The 14,723-nt window shown below is 39.2% G+C and overlaps 1 protein-coding gene across 1 annotated transcript in view; it reads left to right on the plus strand.

The window, feature by feature from the left end:
• LOC134540055 (sodium- and chloride-dependent GABA transporter 2-like) overlaps nt 1–14,723 on the plus strand; it is a 71,015-nt gene that overhangs the window by 34,233 nt on the left and 22,059 nt on the right. The window contains exons 3-8 of the mRNA XM_063382508.1: nt 5,099–5,233; nt 7,833–7,961; nt 8,951–9,053; nt 9,478–9,610; nt 11,729–11,967; nt 14,092–14,308. Coding sequence (XP_063238578.1) covers nt 5,099–5,233; nt 7,833–7,961; nt 8,951–9,053; nt 9,478–9,610; nt 11,729–11,967; nt 14,092–14,308 — 956 coding nt within the window. The remainder of the gene's footprint in view (nt 1–5,098; nt 5,234–7,832; nt 7,962–8,950; nt 9,054–9,477; nt 9,611–11,728; nt 11,968–14,091; nt 14,309–14,723) is intronic.

Raw genomic sequence — 14,723 nt, forward strand, 5'->3', positions numbered from 1 at the left:
CAATTATCTAAACTCTTAAAGAAACTCCTCCCCAATTATTCAAATAAATTACTTCACCTTATTTTATTTCATTACTTAAAACACCTTACTCAAAAAAAATTAATTAATTATCTAGCTATCTTCCATTATTATTTATTTACCGAACAAAACTTTCTCCTAAATTAATTTAGTAAAATTCAATTTCACATTAGGCAAGTACACTAACTCTCTACAGCAATGTTTCTCATTTCCCTCCTTCCTAACTGAATCCAATCTTACTTAACCTCCAGGGAATTTACCTCACAAAATAACCAAAAATTTCACTGTAGTGCCTATCTGCTATAGGCCCACTACACAGGGGGCTCTAACCCCACCAACAAACTTCATTGAAATGGTACCCTATCCCATACAGGATAGCCACTTCGGTACTACCATGGGGAACTCCTGCCCCAAACTACTAACAACACTCAGGATTCTCCTAACCCTTAATTCACGTAGATAGCCCATCTCCTATGGGTCTGTTCTACAATCCCTACTTCCCAGGGACACAACACCTCACCTTAGGGTCCCTCGCCCTAAAGAAAACATTAATTTTGTCTCTCTGTTCCCTTGGAGTAAATTCCCTCTACACACAAAAACTATCCTTCCCACTTTTCTCAATGCTTATCGATTTTATAATGTACCTCCTTAATAATGTTTACAAATCCCAAAAAAATATTTTTAAAACCGAGGTAGAATTTAACTAACAAAAACATAAACAACTTACAACGAAACACTTCTAGCCTATACATCATACACTTCTTAAATTAAATTACTTACATACTGAAAGTTCCTCTTCTCCTAAAACACACTTAAATTTAAATTTATTTAACCAATAGTCTATTTTCTTATCGCTAAGTTACCGTACAGCTGATCAAAACAAGGTCACGGCCTGTCCACGTCTCCGTATGAGCCCGTGACGTCACCGAATTCCATCAGGTGCGCCAACCCTCGCTTGCGGTTCCTCCGTTCTCCGCTAGGTCTCAGCACCTCCCCGTCACGTGTTCACTCTGCCACGTCCACTGACGTGTCGTTCTGAAACAACTCTCAACATTTTTCTAATTAAAACAAAACATCACTATAAATTCTATAACTCTCTTTTACATAAACTCTCGTTTTCTCTTTAATTCCTTTCTAACGTTTATCCTTCCCTCGACTGATTTAATTCGTACGTCTCGTCTCCTACGCGCACGAAAACAAAACAAACTTCTCTTGAAAATAATTCCTATTTACGAAAAAAACTTTATTTTAAATTTTAACTCTCTTAACCTACAATCTTAAAATTAATTTCAATTAAATTAAACCACTTGCATTATCTCTATTAATCATTTAAATTATAACGTATTCTCCTCACGTAAAAATCCCTGATAAACTCAACGACTTAAAACAACTTATCACTATAAACTTTATCCTTACAAGTATACTCAAATAAACATCTGTTACGTCAAAAAAAAAATCTCAAAGACTTCCTCCACTATAGACTAAAATTCCGTAATCCTCTCCTCAAGTAAACTCTTAATAACCTGCTATCAGAAGCTGAAACTAACTTAATAATAAACATAAAAATCTACCTCTCTCTCTCTCCAGAAATAGAACCTATCCGGCGAACTCTACCATTTCTGTCACGATCCACCTTCAGAGGGGGGGGGGGGGGGCGAGAATCGTAGCTCTTTACATAGAAACAACTCGCTTGGCATCAACTAGTCTTAACTTCATAAAATACTTTACTGTACCTAGGATCATAGGTTCGTCATCCCGTACAGGATGTCTGGTGAGAGCTGAACTAAGGAGATTTTGCAAAATAACATAATACTTAATTAAAATTATTTTATTCTTAAAGTCAAATACTCAACATCATTTTAAAGAACATTTAAATAGCGGGATTACAATTTAAAACAATAATCTCTTTACTTCCTTAACGATTGAACGACCTTACAAGAGAGAGAATGAGAGAACTTCACTAAACACTTCCCTAGTCCTTCCGAATACCTCAAATCATAATTAATACTTAAAATTAAAACAAAGATAAGTCCATACTCACATTTTCCGAAAAGCCTTTCTTGATCGATTACTTTAAAAAAATAACGTAGGGGCCTCTCCTGCCCTTGAAATCCCGAACGAACATTACATTTTAAAAACTATGACGCGTGACCCCTGACGAGGGCCATAGCCTCCGCCCGAAAGCTTGACGACTACATTATGACCTAACTTAAATTAAACGACTCGTGGCCTCTGGCGTCGACCATAGCTTCCGCCCGAAAGCTTGAATTCCTACATCACGAACGAACTAACAACTCGTGACCACAGGTGAGACGCATAGCCTCCGCCTGAGTGAGCCCCGAGTCACCACTCACTTGCGCTTAAATTCGCGCGCCCTGCCGCGCCTACCATAACAAAAGCTCGTTATTGAAGTCAAATTTACTAAACAACTAACTAGAACACCTGGGAAGACTACCCCCCCTCTACCCCAATGTGCAGGCCACACCGCGCGGCTTGTTACGACAGCGCGCCCCAGTAACTGCGGCCCGTGGCTGCGCCAGCGCGCGGCCAAACAAACAAACAAAATTCTGCAAGCCCGCAGCGCGCCGCGCCGGCCCCGTGCCCCAATTACATGGTCACGCCACTTGCGCTGACGAGTGAACAGAGCAGCCAGCCCAGAGTCCCGTCAGTAAAGTCCCTAAATTTGATTTCAACAACCCTGCAAAATTTCAACCCGCGACAATATATATATATATATATATATAAATAATACAAACACACACACATATATAAAAGTTCATTCAGACTATTTGTAAAAACACTACTAATTCTTTAGCATACATTAAAAAAATTTCAGTATAAATTCCTGAAAACTGTTGGTGAAACTTGTTCTGCGGAAGAGTGTTTTAAGACCCAGCAATTAAAAACCAAACAAACAGCCGGAAGGTTTCTAGGCACGTCGACGTCAAGTGAATATATGAAAAAAATATGAGCATAGGCTGGTTCATAGAATAAATCGAGCCAATAAAACCACAGAAGGGGGAAAAAAAAACTGAACGAGTGATTGTATTTTTTGATGGAGAAATGCTAGGCCAATTTTTATAAGTTAATAATTTCTCACGTAGTTACCGACCCATTTGCAGACTTTTTTTTTTTTTTTAGTTTGGCTCTGAGCTATCCCGTTGCCTCAAACCTCTATGCATGACCTTTTACGCAAAACATTTCATTTATGGTACAGGAGCTCACAAGTTAAACGTAAACTTTTTTTCCCTTCAATTCACTACAGTAAGCAAATAGCCGTTTGCCCGTTTGTCTATTATGTAAGTTCCCCGCCTAACAGGGAACACGTACGGTGTGCAGAACTTCAAAACTACCCACGTGATTTGAAAACTTCCCAAGATATCCGAGTGGTGTCTTTTTAAGAAAAAGCATTCTAGAATATGCTTAGGGCGGGCGAGTAGTTCTGTTTCCGTATTTAGTTTTTAATATGTATTTTTAGGAGAGTGAAAATGGCTAAAAATCGTGTTCTTAGAATAATTTTGGGCATGAAACATCAGACACCGATTCTTGAAAGCACTCAAAAGGACTTGCGTTACGTACATATTTATCTTTCTTAATTTCTTTAGAACATAATGTCATGTTTACCGCTCAAATGTCATAGTTAGCTCACGCACGAGTCAGTCCACAGCCTTGCTCTTAGAGGCGATATCATGCTAGAAGTACCAGCGCGCATCGTACTTATCACCCTGCCTCACCAACACAGATATATACCTACTCCTGACTCATTGGGAACCTCGACCAGATAACTTTTTTTTTTCTGTCGACCGGTGCGAGCTTGTAAACCAAGATGTTCATCTCGCCACGGCTTGGCGCGGGGCTACTCACTGCCTCACTGTCCACGGGAAGTTGGTCAACGCCTGGATGACCCTAATCGACCGAGCGGCGGCCCCGCAGCCTCAATCAGGCCCGCAAACTGCCCTCCCCCCCCCTCCAACCCCTGGGCCAGCAGTCATCGTCGTTCTTTTGTCTTCTCTATTGGGCATTGTTTGTGGACGGCGTCCGTGCGGCGGAGTTGTACAGAACATCAAACCTTGGAAAAATAAATACAGCTTTACTATTCACTGCATGTTGCTTACAATTGACATCAAGGCACTGGACGCTAAATCAAACACTGGAAAAATAAATACCACTTTACAATTCACTGCATTTTACTTATAATTGTTATTAAGTCACTATACCCTAAATTAAACCTTGGAAAAAATAAAATCAGCTTTACGATATTTTGTGTGTCACTTATAATAATTGACATTACGTCACTATAATCTAAGTCAAACACTGGGAAAATAAATACAGCTTTACAATTAATTGCATGTCTATTATAATTGACATTTAGTCACTGTTAACTTCAATCAAACTTTGGAATAATTAATACAGCTTTACAATTCACTGCATTTTAATTATAATTGTCCTTAAGTCACTACAAGCAAAATAAAACCTTGGAAAAACAAATACAACTTTACAATTGACTGTTATGTTACCTAATGATGGACATTAAGTCTCTAAAAGCTAAGAATTTACTATGTTAACTTAGCAAGTTATTTGTAAAGATGGCTCATTCAAAAAAATTATTAGCATAGCATATTTTTTTTTACACTACTAATAGTGAGAATTACCTGATTAAAAATGTTTGCTGTATAAGTCGTACAAAGAAGTTTTCTCCAAATGTGCATAGCATGTTTGATTTTATTTTGATCCTACCAATATTCTAAATGCGAAAGTTTGTATGATTGAATGTTAGTTTCTTAATCAAGCAAAAAAAAAAAAAAAAAAAAAAAAGGCTGGACGGATTTGAATGAAATTTGGCACACAGATAGTTCATAGCCTGGATTAACACACAGGCCACATATTAATTTGAAATTCCATCCCTAATGGAGTAACCGAATCTGTGGCCCCAGCTAGGCGGGGGCCTTAAATAAAGACAGTTGTAAAAAAAAAAGGCTGTCATATATGGCCGAGCGGAAAAGTCCCATCAGAAGTAAGTTTAAAAATGTGATGAATTTCCGACTCATCAACGACCTGGCGGTGTTTTTTTTTCTTCCAGGTGCCTTCCTGGTCACCTACGGCATCGCCATGATCTTCTGCGGAGTGCCCATCTTCTTCCAGGAGGTGGCCATCGGCCAGTACCTCGGCGCCGGCGGCATGACCTTGGTGGGCCAGCTCTGCCCCATTCTGCAAGGTCCGTGTCATCCCCGGGAAACTCCAGTATACTTCACATACAGTGGTGCATGCTCCGTTCGAAATTACAATGAAGAATCTATCTCAAATAATAGGAGTTTCCTGGTTCCTGGAATGTATCAAAGGTCGTACGTGGCCAGGATTTCGTGAAGAAGGGGTCCGTTTTAACCATGATAACTTTTTTTTTAAGAGCAAGTTCTCTTTATAATAAAGATTGCAAGGATTTCGTGGCCATTGCCTGAAAGTAAGGCTAACATACATTTACATGTATAGCTTTCAGACAGGTCAGCAAATTTACATATATATTTAATTTGAAAATGACTAAAATTTTATATACATATGGCCACGTTTCAATATTAGCCCAAACATGGAATTAGTTCGGAGGCAACCTAAAACCACTAACAGCCTTATTTTAAATAATCAGGGTTGTAGCTGCGTCCACGGCGAATATATCGCCGACGTTTCGGTTGACATTGCAGTTGCCATCATCAGGGTAGAATCACCTAGAGTATGTTATTCTACCCTGATGATGGCAACTGCAATGTCGACCGAAACGTCGGTGATATATTCGCCTTGGACGCGGCTACAACCAAGAAGCCAAGCTACTTCAGTTATCGTTATGGTTGCGGGGAATCATGGAATTTTAGAACCCAACATTTACACACAGAAATTTAAGAAATGATTTGGCATGAGAAAAGAAAACTGAATATCTTATGTTCTGTTTTTCAATTCATCGCATTAATACTTTGTTTTAAAGTCAATTTGTTTGCATAATATGTTAATACAAGTCATATATACATATTAATGTTACCGAATACACACTCATGTCAAGTTTGTATGAAAGAAATGCTTGCAAGAACACATGTGCACACCGTAATTAAATATAGACTACTTGGAAATACAATTCCTGAAATTTTTGTGTATGAGGCAAGTTGGGCTATAATAGGGAGGATATACATTATTGTAGCCCACTATGGTCTAAAAAAATCCTTTAAAAAATTATATCTCTATGACCTTGTGTAGTTGGTTGCTAAAATTGTGATATTCTGTCTAAGCTTATTTTTTAAAAGTCCTATAAGGGTCCTGACACAACCAACCTCCCCCAACTACATCCCTGATCACAGCCAATGAAATAAAAGCAAATTTTGGGACCGTTTGTGTTTATTACATGGGTGAAATAAATCGAGACATTATATTGCTTAGGTATCGCCTGCTATTAAAATAAATCATTGCAATCATCTACAAAGGTAAATTGTTTTGAGGTGCCTTGTTATAATGCTCCTTAAAAATATAGTAAAACTATCACACCCTTACACAGAAACAAATTTATGTGCTTTTACTAAAGGTTCCTTCGGAAACCAGTTGCCAAGAAATATTTTGTAACTCTAATAGAAAGATATTGTAACTTTGTTCAACACATTGATATGGTTATTTTTGCACATAAGAAATAAATTTTGTGAGATAATACTGAGATTTATTATGAAATTTGGCGCATAATTATATATTTTAAGCTATGTTTCATTCAAGCATTTTTTTAAAACCATTGCAAAGAATATATGACTATTCAATAATTTGATTTTATTTTGTTTTATTTTGCTTATTAATGTGTGCAGTTAATACTGGAAAGACACCTGCCAGCGGAGAATCGTGTTAAAAATATCTTATCAACACTACCGACAGATGTTAGATTCATCGCAAAATATCACGGGTTACAGCTAACTCATATTAATTTAATTGTGAATGATTTTCACACTGTAGGTTTACATAGTGATGTGCATGGCATGCTGTGAACTCGGTTGTGTTTTTAAACTGAGAAACCAGCTTGAATGCACCACGCACTCAGGCAAAACAAACTCACGTATAAAATATGTCACTCCGTACTTTCTCAGTAAAATTATACACTAGCATTTAAAACACTGCAATCTTATAACATGTAACTAATGTCTAATTCCTTATGTTGCTTCAGTTTGAAGCACTACTAATGGAAAAAATTATAAATAATCCCAAATTGATACAAAATATTGAGTAAATCTTTCAGTGACATAAAAATAAAGCTTCTCTACTTATTAAATAAGAGCATTATAAAACAATGATGCATAACAAATAAACTCATACCTACTACGAAATACATAAAAAAGAAATATAACACGATCCAAGGGATCCCCACAACACTATTATTTACTCCGCAGAATAGAGGATAAAACACTATTCCATGAAATACCTCGAGAATCAAAGAAACAGCTACTAGATAGACTGCTACATACTATATGCAAGATCCAAATATGCTTTGTAAATAGATTTAGTTTCCTTTTATTTTTATTGTTGAGTTTCTATACACTGAAACCAGATTGCTATTGCTAGGTACCACATCCAGTCCAGCTTATGTATAATGCTGATATAGTTATGAAGATAATCCTAATAACTGGTATAATCAATGATAATTTATTTCTGTATGGTGTATTCACATAATGGTACTTCAAATAAATCATTAAATAACATAGTACTCTCAAGAATGTTCTTATAAAAATAAATAAAAGGTTTAAATGTAAAAATACGCAAACTAAGAGCTTATTTACAAAATTTTTGTTGTCTGTTTGCAGGTGTAGGATATGCAACAATGACAATAGTGTTCTTCCTTGATATCTACTACTGCATAATTATTGCATGGACAATATTCTACTTAATTGCCACGTTTGTCGTTCTGCCTGATCTTCCGTGGCAGGACTGCGGTAAGTAAACTGTCACACCCTTGTTAGAAATTATAGAAATAAGAATCATTGTTCATACTTAAATTTTATATGTCTTTGATTCACTTTTAGCTGTGTGTTACACTTTCAAGAACACAGTAAAGAAACTTAAAATAATTTTGAGACAAAAGTATTGTAAATCTTGAATTACATATTACAGTATCATTAAGATTTTGTTTACAATCATAATTTTATTTAACTTACATCTTTATTGTAATTGGATGCTAATTTCTACATATATTTTTGAGGTGAAACTTCTTTATCGCGTCAGTATGAGTTCTCTCACTTGAAACGAAAATTCAAACTCTTCTCCAAGAAAGAAAGTGAGAGTGGAGTGGGATGATAACCTTACTCCACCCTTTCTATCTCATACACTTCACGCGTTTTCACAGATGGTACTGCTAGGGCTAATCAGTCTCAGTAATTGTCCACCATTATTGGTGAGACACATGAAATAGAAAAGAGAGATACAGAAATTCCCAGCTGCTGCAGCCGCATCATTAACCAACCACATCAAATAAAATCTCGAGATTACTTTTCGTTAAGTTGAATAATCTCCGTTAAATTAACGCTTTAATTCCCAGCTGGAGCAGTATGGTTAGGAAATTTTAAGAAGTTTCACTTCAAGCGTGGGAGGTTTCCACGCACCAAACTTTTGTGTACCATTTTTTTTTTTGCAGTTTGTAAAAAATTGTTTTACTATGTCTTGTGAACTCTTAACGGAATAGATAGTGTGTCAAGTGAAAATTTTTTTATTTTTGTGCATGCACAACATCTCAAGCATGCATATGATTATTATTTGGGCAGTAAGTCTGTCGGCCAGCGCGGTAAGCTCGTGGTGGGCGCCACAGTCTTGTTGGCGCTCACATGGGCGCGTCGGGCGGTGGGTAAATGCTGTGCTTTTTTCCCTGGAACGATGTCCGTTTGGCGAGGTCAACCTGTCAATAGGGTAGACTTTTCTCTGGTTGCAGACAACTGGTGGAATACGCCCAACTGCTATACGACGGGCATGAACGCCACCTTTGTCCACAACCACTCGTACCACACCACCACGCCAGTGGAAGAGTTCTGGGAGTAAGGCACCATAAATACGTTTCACGTGGTTCTCCTACTCGCTTCTGTCTAGAGGAATCGTGTAACATGTACTTGTTTTCTGAGAGAGGAAGTGCGCATTTCGGGGAATCCAACACCAGAGGATGGAATATTTTTGGGTTTGGTTTGTTACATTTGGCATGCATGTGCTCGATTATTGCTGTCGCTGGTAAGTTTGTAGTGTGCATTTAACTGATTAAGTGTTAACAATTATGACTTTGTTAGTCTCCATTTTGCTCGGTAGAAGCAAACTGTGTTTTTTTTTGTTTTTCACTGTAATTTATGTTAAAAAAAGCAAGTGTGTTTTGTGTTAATGATGAGCGTAATGATTGTTATAATTTCAAAAGTGTGTGATTCGCTGACTAGAGTACACTATACTTCATTGAGGTGTTTTTGGTGTGTGCAGGAAGAGAGTGCTCCAGATAACTGATGGCATAGACAACCTCGGGGGAATGCAATGGGAGCTGTTGGGATGCCTCACCATTGGTTGGGGAATGGTCTACCTGATCATATGCAGAGGACTTCATTCCAGTGGAAAGGTAGCTGGACAGTTCATAACTTTCACAAAGAAGGCTGGTTGTAAATCAGTGCCTCAGAACCAAATGAACCTGTCTCAGTTCAACATATTTACAGGGGAATAAAAACAAAACTGCTCTATATACATGTGGTATGAAGGAACTTATGATTAATTTCTTACAAATGGGCAACCTTTTTCAACAGCCATTTGTACATAACATTGTTACTGGACTCAAGTTTTTATATATCCGTTAAATCTCTGAACTAAGGCTTATATAAAAGCAAGTTATAAAGATATTATTAAAAGAAAATGCTAAGACATACCTAACCTGCAATAAAACAAACATTGGCAAATAAATTAAAACCATTTGACTGTGAGCTACATAAATCATTCAGGGACTTTAATAAATCTTTTATTTCTGAGTTTACAGTTTACCTACATTGAACATTATCTTGAAGAATCATATTGTTGATTCCACAAATAAAACACTATAATTACTTTTTCAAGCATTTTTATCTGAACAGCTATATTTTACAAAATAATGATTTTTTTAGTAAACTATTTTAAGGTGAAAATAGCTCCTTTAGAACAGGATGCTCTGAAAATGTACAAGTGTGGTTGGCGCGACACAGTTTTGCAGTTTTGCTCAAAGACTTAAGAGGTTCACCTGCATGGTGCAAAATTGAACTGCAGTGCTTTTGAAGTGCATGGTTTTACAGAAAAATTTACCGAACGTATTAATTTGCACGTAAAGACTTAAATGTACAGATTACGCAATATGCCTACTTTCGAGTCATTTGGAGCTTGGTAAACATCTATATGATTGCTGAAATCGGTCAACTAGAATCGTGCCCATCGGAAATGAAAAATGTCTTTCAATTTCAGTCTCAAAGAATGATTAAAATTTTGAAGGAAAAGTGAGAGATTAAAGAGGTTATAAAGGTATATAAATAAAATGTTGTACGAGTGATTCATCTGTAGAAAGCAAGAGGCGTGTCAATGACTTTGAAAGACCAAAGAACATTGGATTTGTTATGCAACAAGTATTAATGTGATTATTCTTTTTTTAAATGTTTTGAACGTTAATGAATGTAAAAACATCACAACAAGTTGAAGATTTCTATCCAGCTCTATAATGCAATATTTTTAATTTTAAAATTAGATTAATGTAGAAAAGTTTGTTAACGCTAAATAATTTAAATCACGTTTCAGGTTATCTGTCCAAATTTATTTTCTGAACAAATTGAAAACCATATTTCATTCTAAACTACCCTTCAAACTGAAATGTCTAGAGATAGGAAATTTTCACAGTTTCTTTTCAAGAAACTATCGCATCAAAAATAGTTGACCTTTTTTCTGCTTCTGTGACTGGACAACAGTTTATCTAGAGGACTTCTTAACCAATGAAAAAGATTCAACATAAGAAGTATCGAATTTCAGGCATCCCATGTGATAGGTCTTTCAATTCATTAGCCAATGAGGAGGTGACATTTGACCAAGTATGTTGAGGATTGTGAAGTCTATCCTAGAGGTCATCGAAATCTGAAATTTTTCCAGACGCTAGTGATGTGAGATATGTAGTACGTCTGTAAAAGAATGTTCCAGTTATAAAATGCAATAGTATCACTGTGTGCGTTGTAGGGTGTTGCTTCAATGTCATGATTAAAGAGTAACTCAAAGTTTCAGATAAGCGCAAGCGCTAATACTGCTTTGATGTTTTATCGCTTGCAGTGCAAAAGAATGGCTCTTTCCGAAGAAGTCCCTGACTGTTGAATTAGTCACGATGGTCGAGACGACACAGCTCTTTTTTGCTGGCCTCCACGTTCACGTGACATAACGCCATCCTTAAGAGGCTTTATCAAAAAAAAATCACGTCCACGATTCTGCAGCTACCCAATGATTTGCCAGAGTCAGGACGTAGAATTGAAGGGGACTATCGCTTCCATTACTCCGGACTTGTTAACCAAAGTGTGGGGAGAATTTGTGCCATATAACTAAAACTGCACATGTTGATCATTTGTAGGAAAAACGACGTTAGTTTTCCTTCGATTTGGTGTATTATTTTTTTGGAAACTAAACTGTTATACATGCAGACGGAAGTGGAACAGGGCGGAGGGTACGGTAGCGCGGCGTGCCGCAGATCATCTGGTTCACGGCGCTGTTCCCGTACGCCGTGCTGCTGGTGCTGCTGGTACGCTCGGTGACGCTGACGGGCGCCGGCCAAGGGCTGCTCTACTACGTCACGCCGCGCTGGGGGGAGCTCCTCAAGGCCGAGCCGTGGATCGACGGCGCCTCGCAGATATTCTTCGCCTACAGCATCGGCACGGGCGCGCTGCCGGCGCTCGGCTCCTACAATAAGTTCCACCACAACTGCTACAAGTGAGTGGGGCCGGCAACGATGTCCCACACGCGCCGGCAACTCTCTCGCTACCCGATGCATCGGCCCTGACGTCAGACATCTCGGTTGCCGGAATTAAATGTACCTGATCTAAATTTACTGAAATAATCAGCATTTGTGCTGATATCAGCATTGGTGATTTTGGATGTATATCTGAGTTCGATAAACTCCGACACAGTTTGACCGATTTTCATGAAAGTTGGCACATTAAAGTTTTTTTCCATGGGAAAAGTTTTCATGCTAATCATTTTTTTTTTAACCCTCCACTCGAGATGTTCCAAAGACACAAAAGTCATTTGCATTTAAACAACAGAATAATGGTTAATCATACTGACGTCCAGCTCTTTGGATGGTAATGGTATTTGATTTTAAACTCACTTACCAAATACTAATCACAGTGAAAATCACTCCAATTTAAAAAAAAAGACCAGTTACAGAAATTATTTTGCACACTTGACATTCAAATTAAGACAATTTCTGTCTACATCTGATTTCTGAAAAGGTCCCCTTCACTCTGTGTTCACCTGGGCAACGCAGCTAGTACTATGTACATTTACAGACGTAAACGATATTGGCATCGGATATACTGGAATTTCATGTATACAGATATAATCAGCATTGCGGCTGATAATAAAACAGATATACTGGGATTTCTCGGAATCTACTGTGAACATTCCTGTAATAATCGGTATCAGCAATGATATTCGCATAGGATATATTGAATTCCAAATAATCTAATTTAAAAATACATAATTGACATGAGGATTGATAGTGACATTGGTGGTACTGAAATGTTCTTGTAATATAATTTAAACATACCTATATACCTAATCGGGATCGGGGATGATATCAACATCACATATATTGTAATTTCCTGTAATATAATGTAAATGTACCGATATAATCAGACTCTAGGCTGATATCGACTGCGGATATATTAGAATTCCATGTAATCTAATACTAATACTGATATAATCTGAATCGGAGTCCATATCAACATAAGACATACTAAAATTTAATGTAATCTAATGTGAGCAGACTGATACATTAGACATCAGGGCTGATAGTGACATCGGAGATACTGGTATTTCATGTTATCCAGTGTGAATGTACCGATATGATCGGTATTGGTTTGACATGCCAGCCAATCAGCACTGCCTTGTTGGGATACAATCGTAACCTAATTCGCGGGCCATATTCTAGAACGTGTGCAAACAGAATCCCAGTAAGGAACCAAATCAGCCACAATTTTAATAAACGGTGCCCTAAGCGAGGCTAGAAACTGGTTTCAACGCATTCTAGGGAACGTTTCACGACCATAGATACCATTGATACAGCAAAAAATAGAGCTAGCAGTACCATCGCACAAAAATAGAATGGTCAACGGTCTTTGTAATTTTCTCAAGTACTATTTAAGCTGCAATTATTTCTTGTTATGACCATCAAAGTGTACAAAACGTATTCCAGGACAGGAGAGAGAGGGAGGGAGAGAGAGGGGGAGGGGAGGGAGTGAGGGAGAGAGAGAGAGGGGGGAGAGAGAGGGTGAGAGAGAGGGAGGGAGAGAGAGGGGAAGGGAGAGAGAGGGGGAGGGGAGGGAGTGAGGGAGAGGGAGGGAGAGAGAGAGAGAGGGAGAGAGTGGGAGGGGAGGGAGAGAGAGGGGAGGGAGAGAGAGAGGGAGGGAGAGAGAGGGAGAGAGGGAGGGAGAGAGGCAGGGAGAGAGGGAGGGACAGAGAGGGAGGGACTGAGAGGGAGTGGATGGAGGGAGAGAGAGGGAGGGAGAGAGAGAGGGAGAGAGAGGGAGAGAGAGAGAGGGAGGGAGAGAGAGAGAGGGGGGAGAGAGAGGGTGAGAGAGAGGGAGGGAGAGAGAGGGGAAGGGAGAGAGAGGGGGAGGGGAGGGAGTGAGGGAGAGGGAGGGAGAGAGAGAGGGAGAGAGAGGGAGAGAGAGAGAGGGAGGGAGAGAGAGGGGGGCGAGGGAGAGAGAGAAAGAGAGAGAGAGAAAGGGAGAGAGAGAGAGGGAGGGAGAGAGGGAGAGAGAGAGAGAGGGAGGGAGAGAGGGAGAGATAGAGAGAGGGAGAGAGAGAGAGAGAGTGTTTGTGTGTCGGCAGCGACGCTCTCATCACGTGCGTGGTGAACACGCTGACGAGCCTGCTGGCCGGCTGCGTCACCTTCTCCATCCTGGGCCACATCGCGCTGGAGCAAGGCACCGACGTGGCGGACGTGGTGAAGAGCGGCCCGGGGCTGGTGTTCCTCACCTACCCGGAGGTGGTGCTCACCCTCCCGGGGGCGCCCGCCTGGTCCGCCATATTCTTCGTCATGCTGGTGGTGAGCTCCCCCCTACCACCCCTCCCTCGCACACTCGTCATCACTCCTGATGCGGAAATGTCTTGGGTCTCGGTGTGCGGCATTCAGCAGGAGTCATTTAGCGCACGGAACGGAAGACAAAAGAACGGAAATGCGTAACCACACTGCTGCGTCTGCGTGGAAGTCTCAGAAAAGATGGCGGACTCGTAGCTGTTCCGAAAACTACCCGAAGCACCGTCTTTGATAAAAATTATAGGAAATACATAAAAAAATAATCTTACCTAACCTAACCTGGGTTAACTATGGATTACAGAATACGTTAATTACAGTACGTACCGAGTACAGAGTATGTCGAACCATAACGTACAGGATTATAGAATGTTGTGTTAAAAGACCTTTCACTGTGTATACTGCAGGTGAATATCGGACGCGGCTC

This window comes from Bacillus rossius, chromosome 16, assembly GCF_032445375.1.
Source record: "Bacillus rossius redtenbacheri isolate Brsri chromosome 16, Brsri_v3, whole genome shotgun sequence".
NCBI lineage: Eukaryota > Metazoa > Arthropoda > Insecta > Phasmatodea > Bacillidae > Bacillus > Bacillus rossius.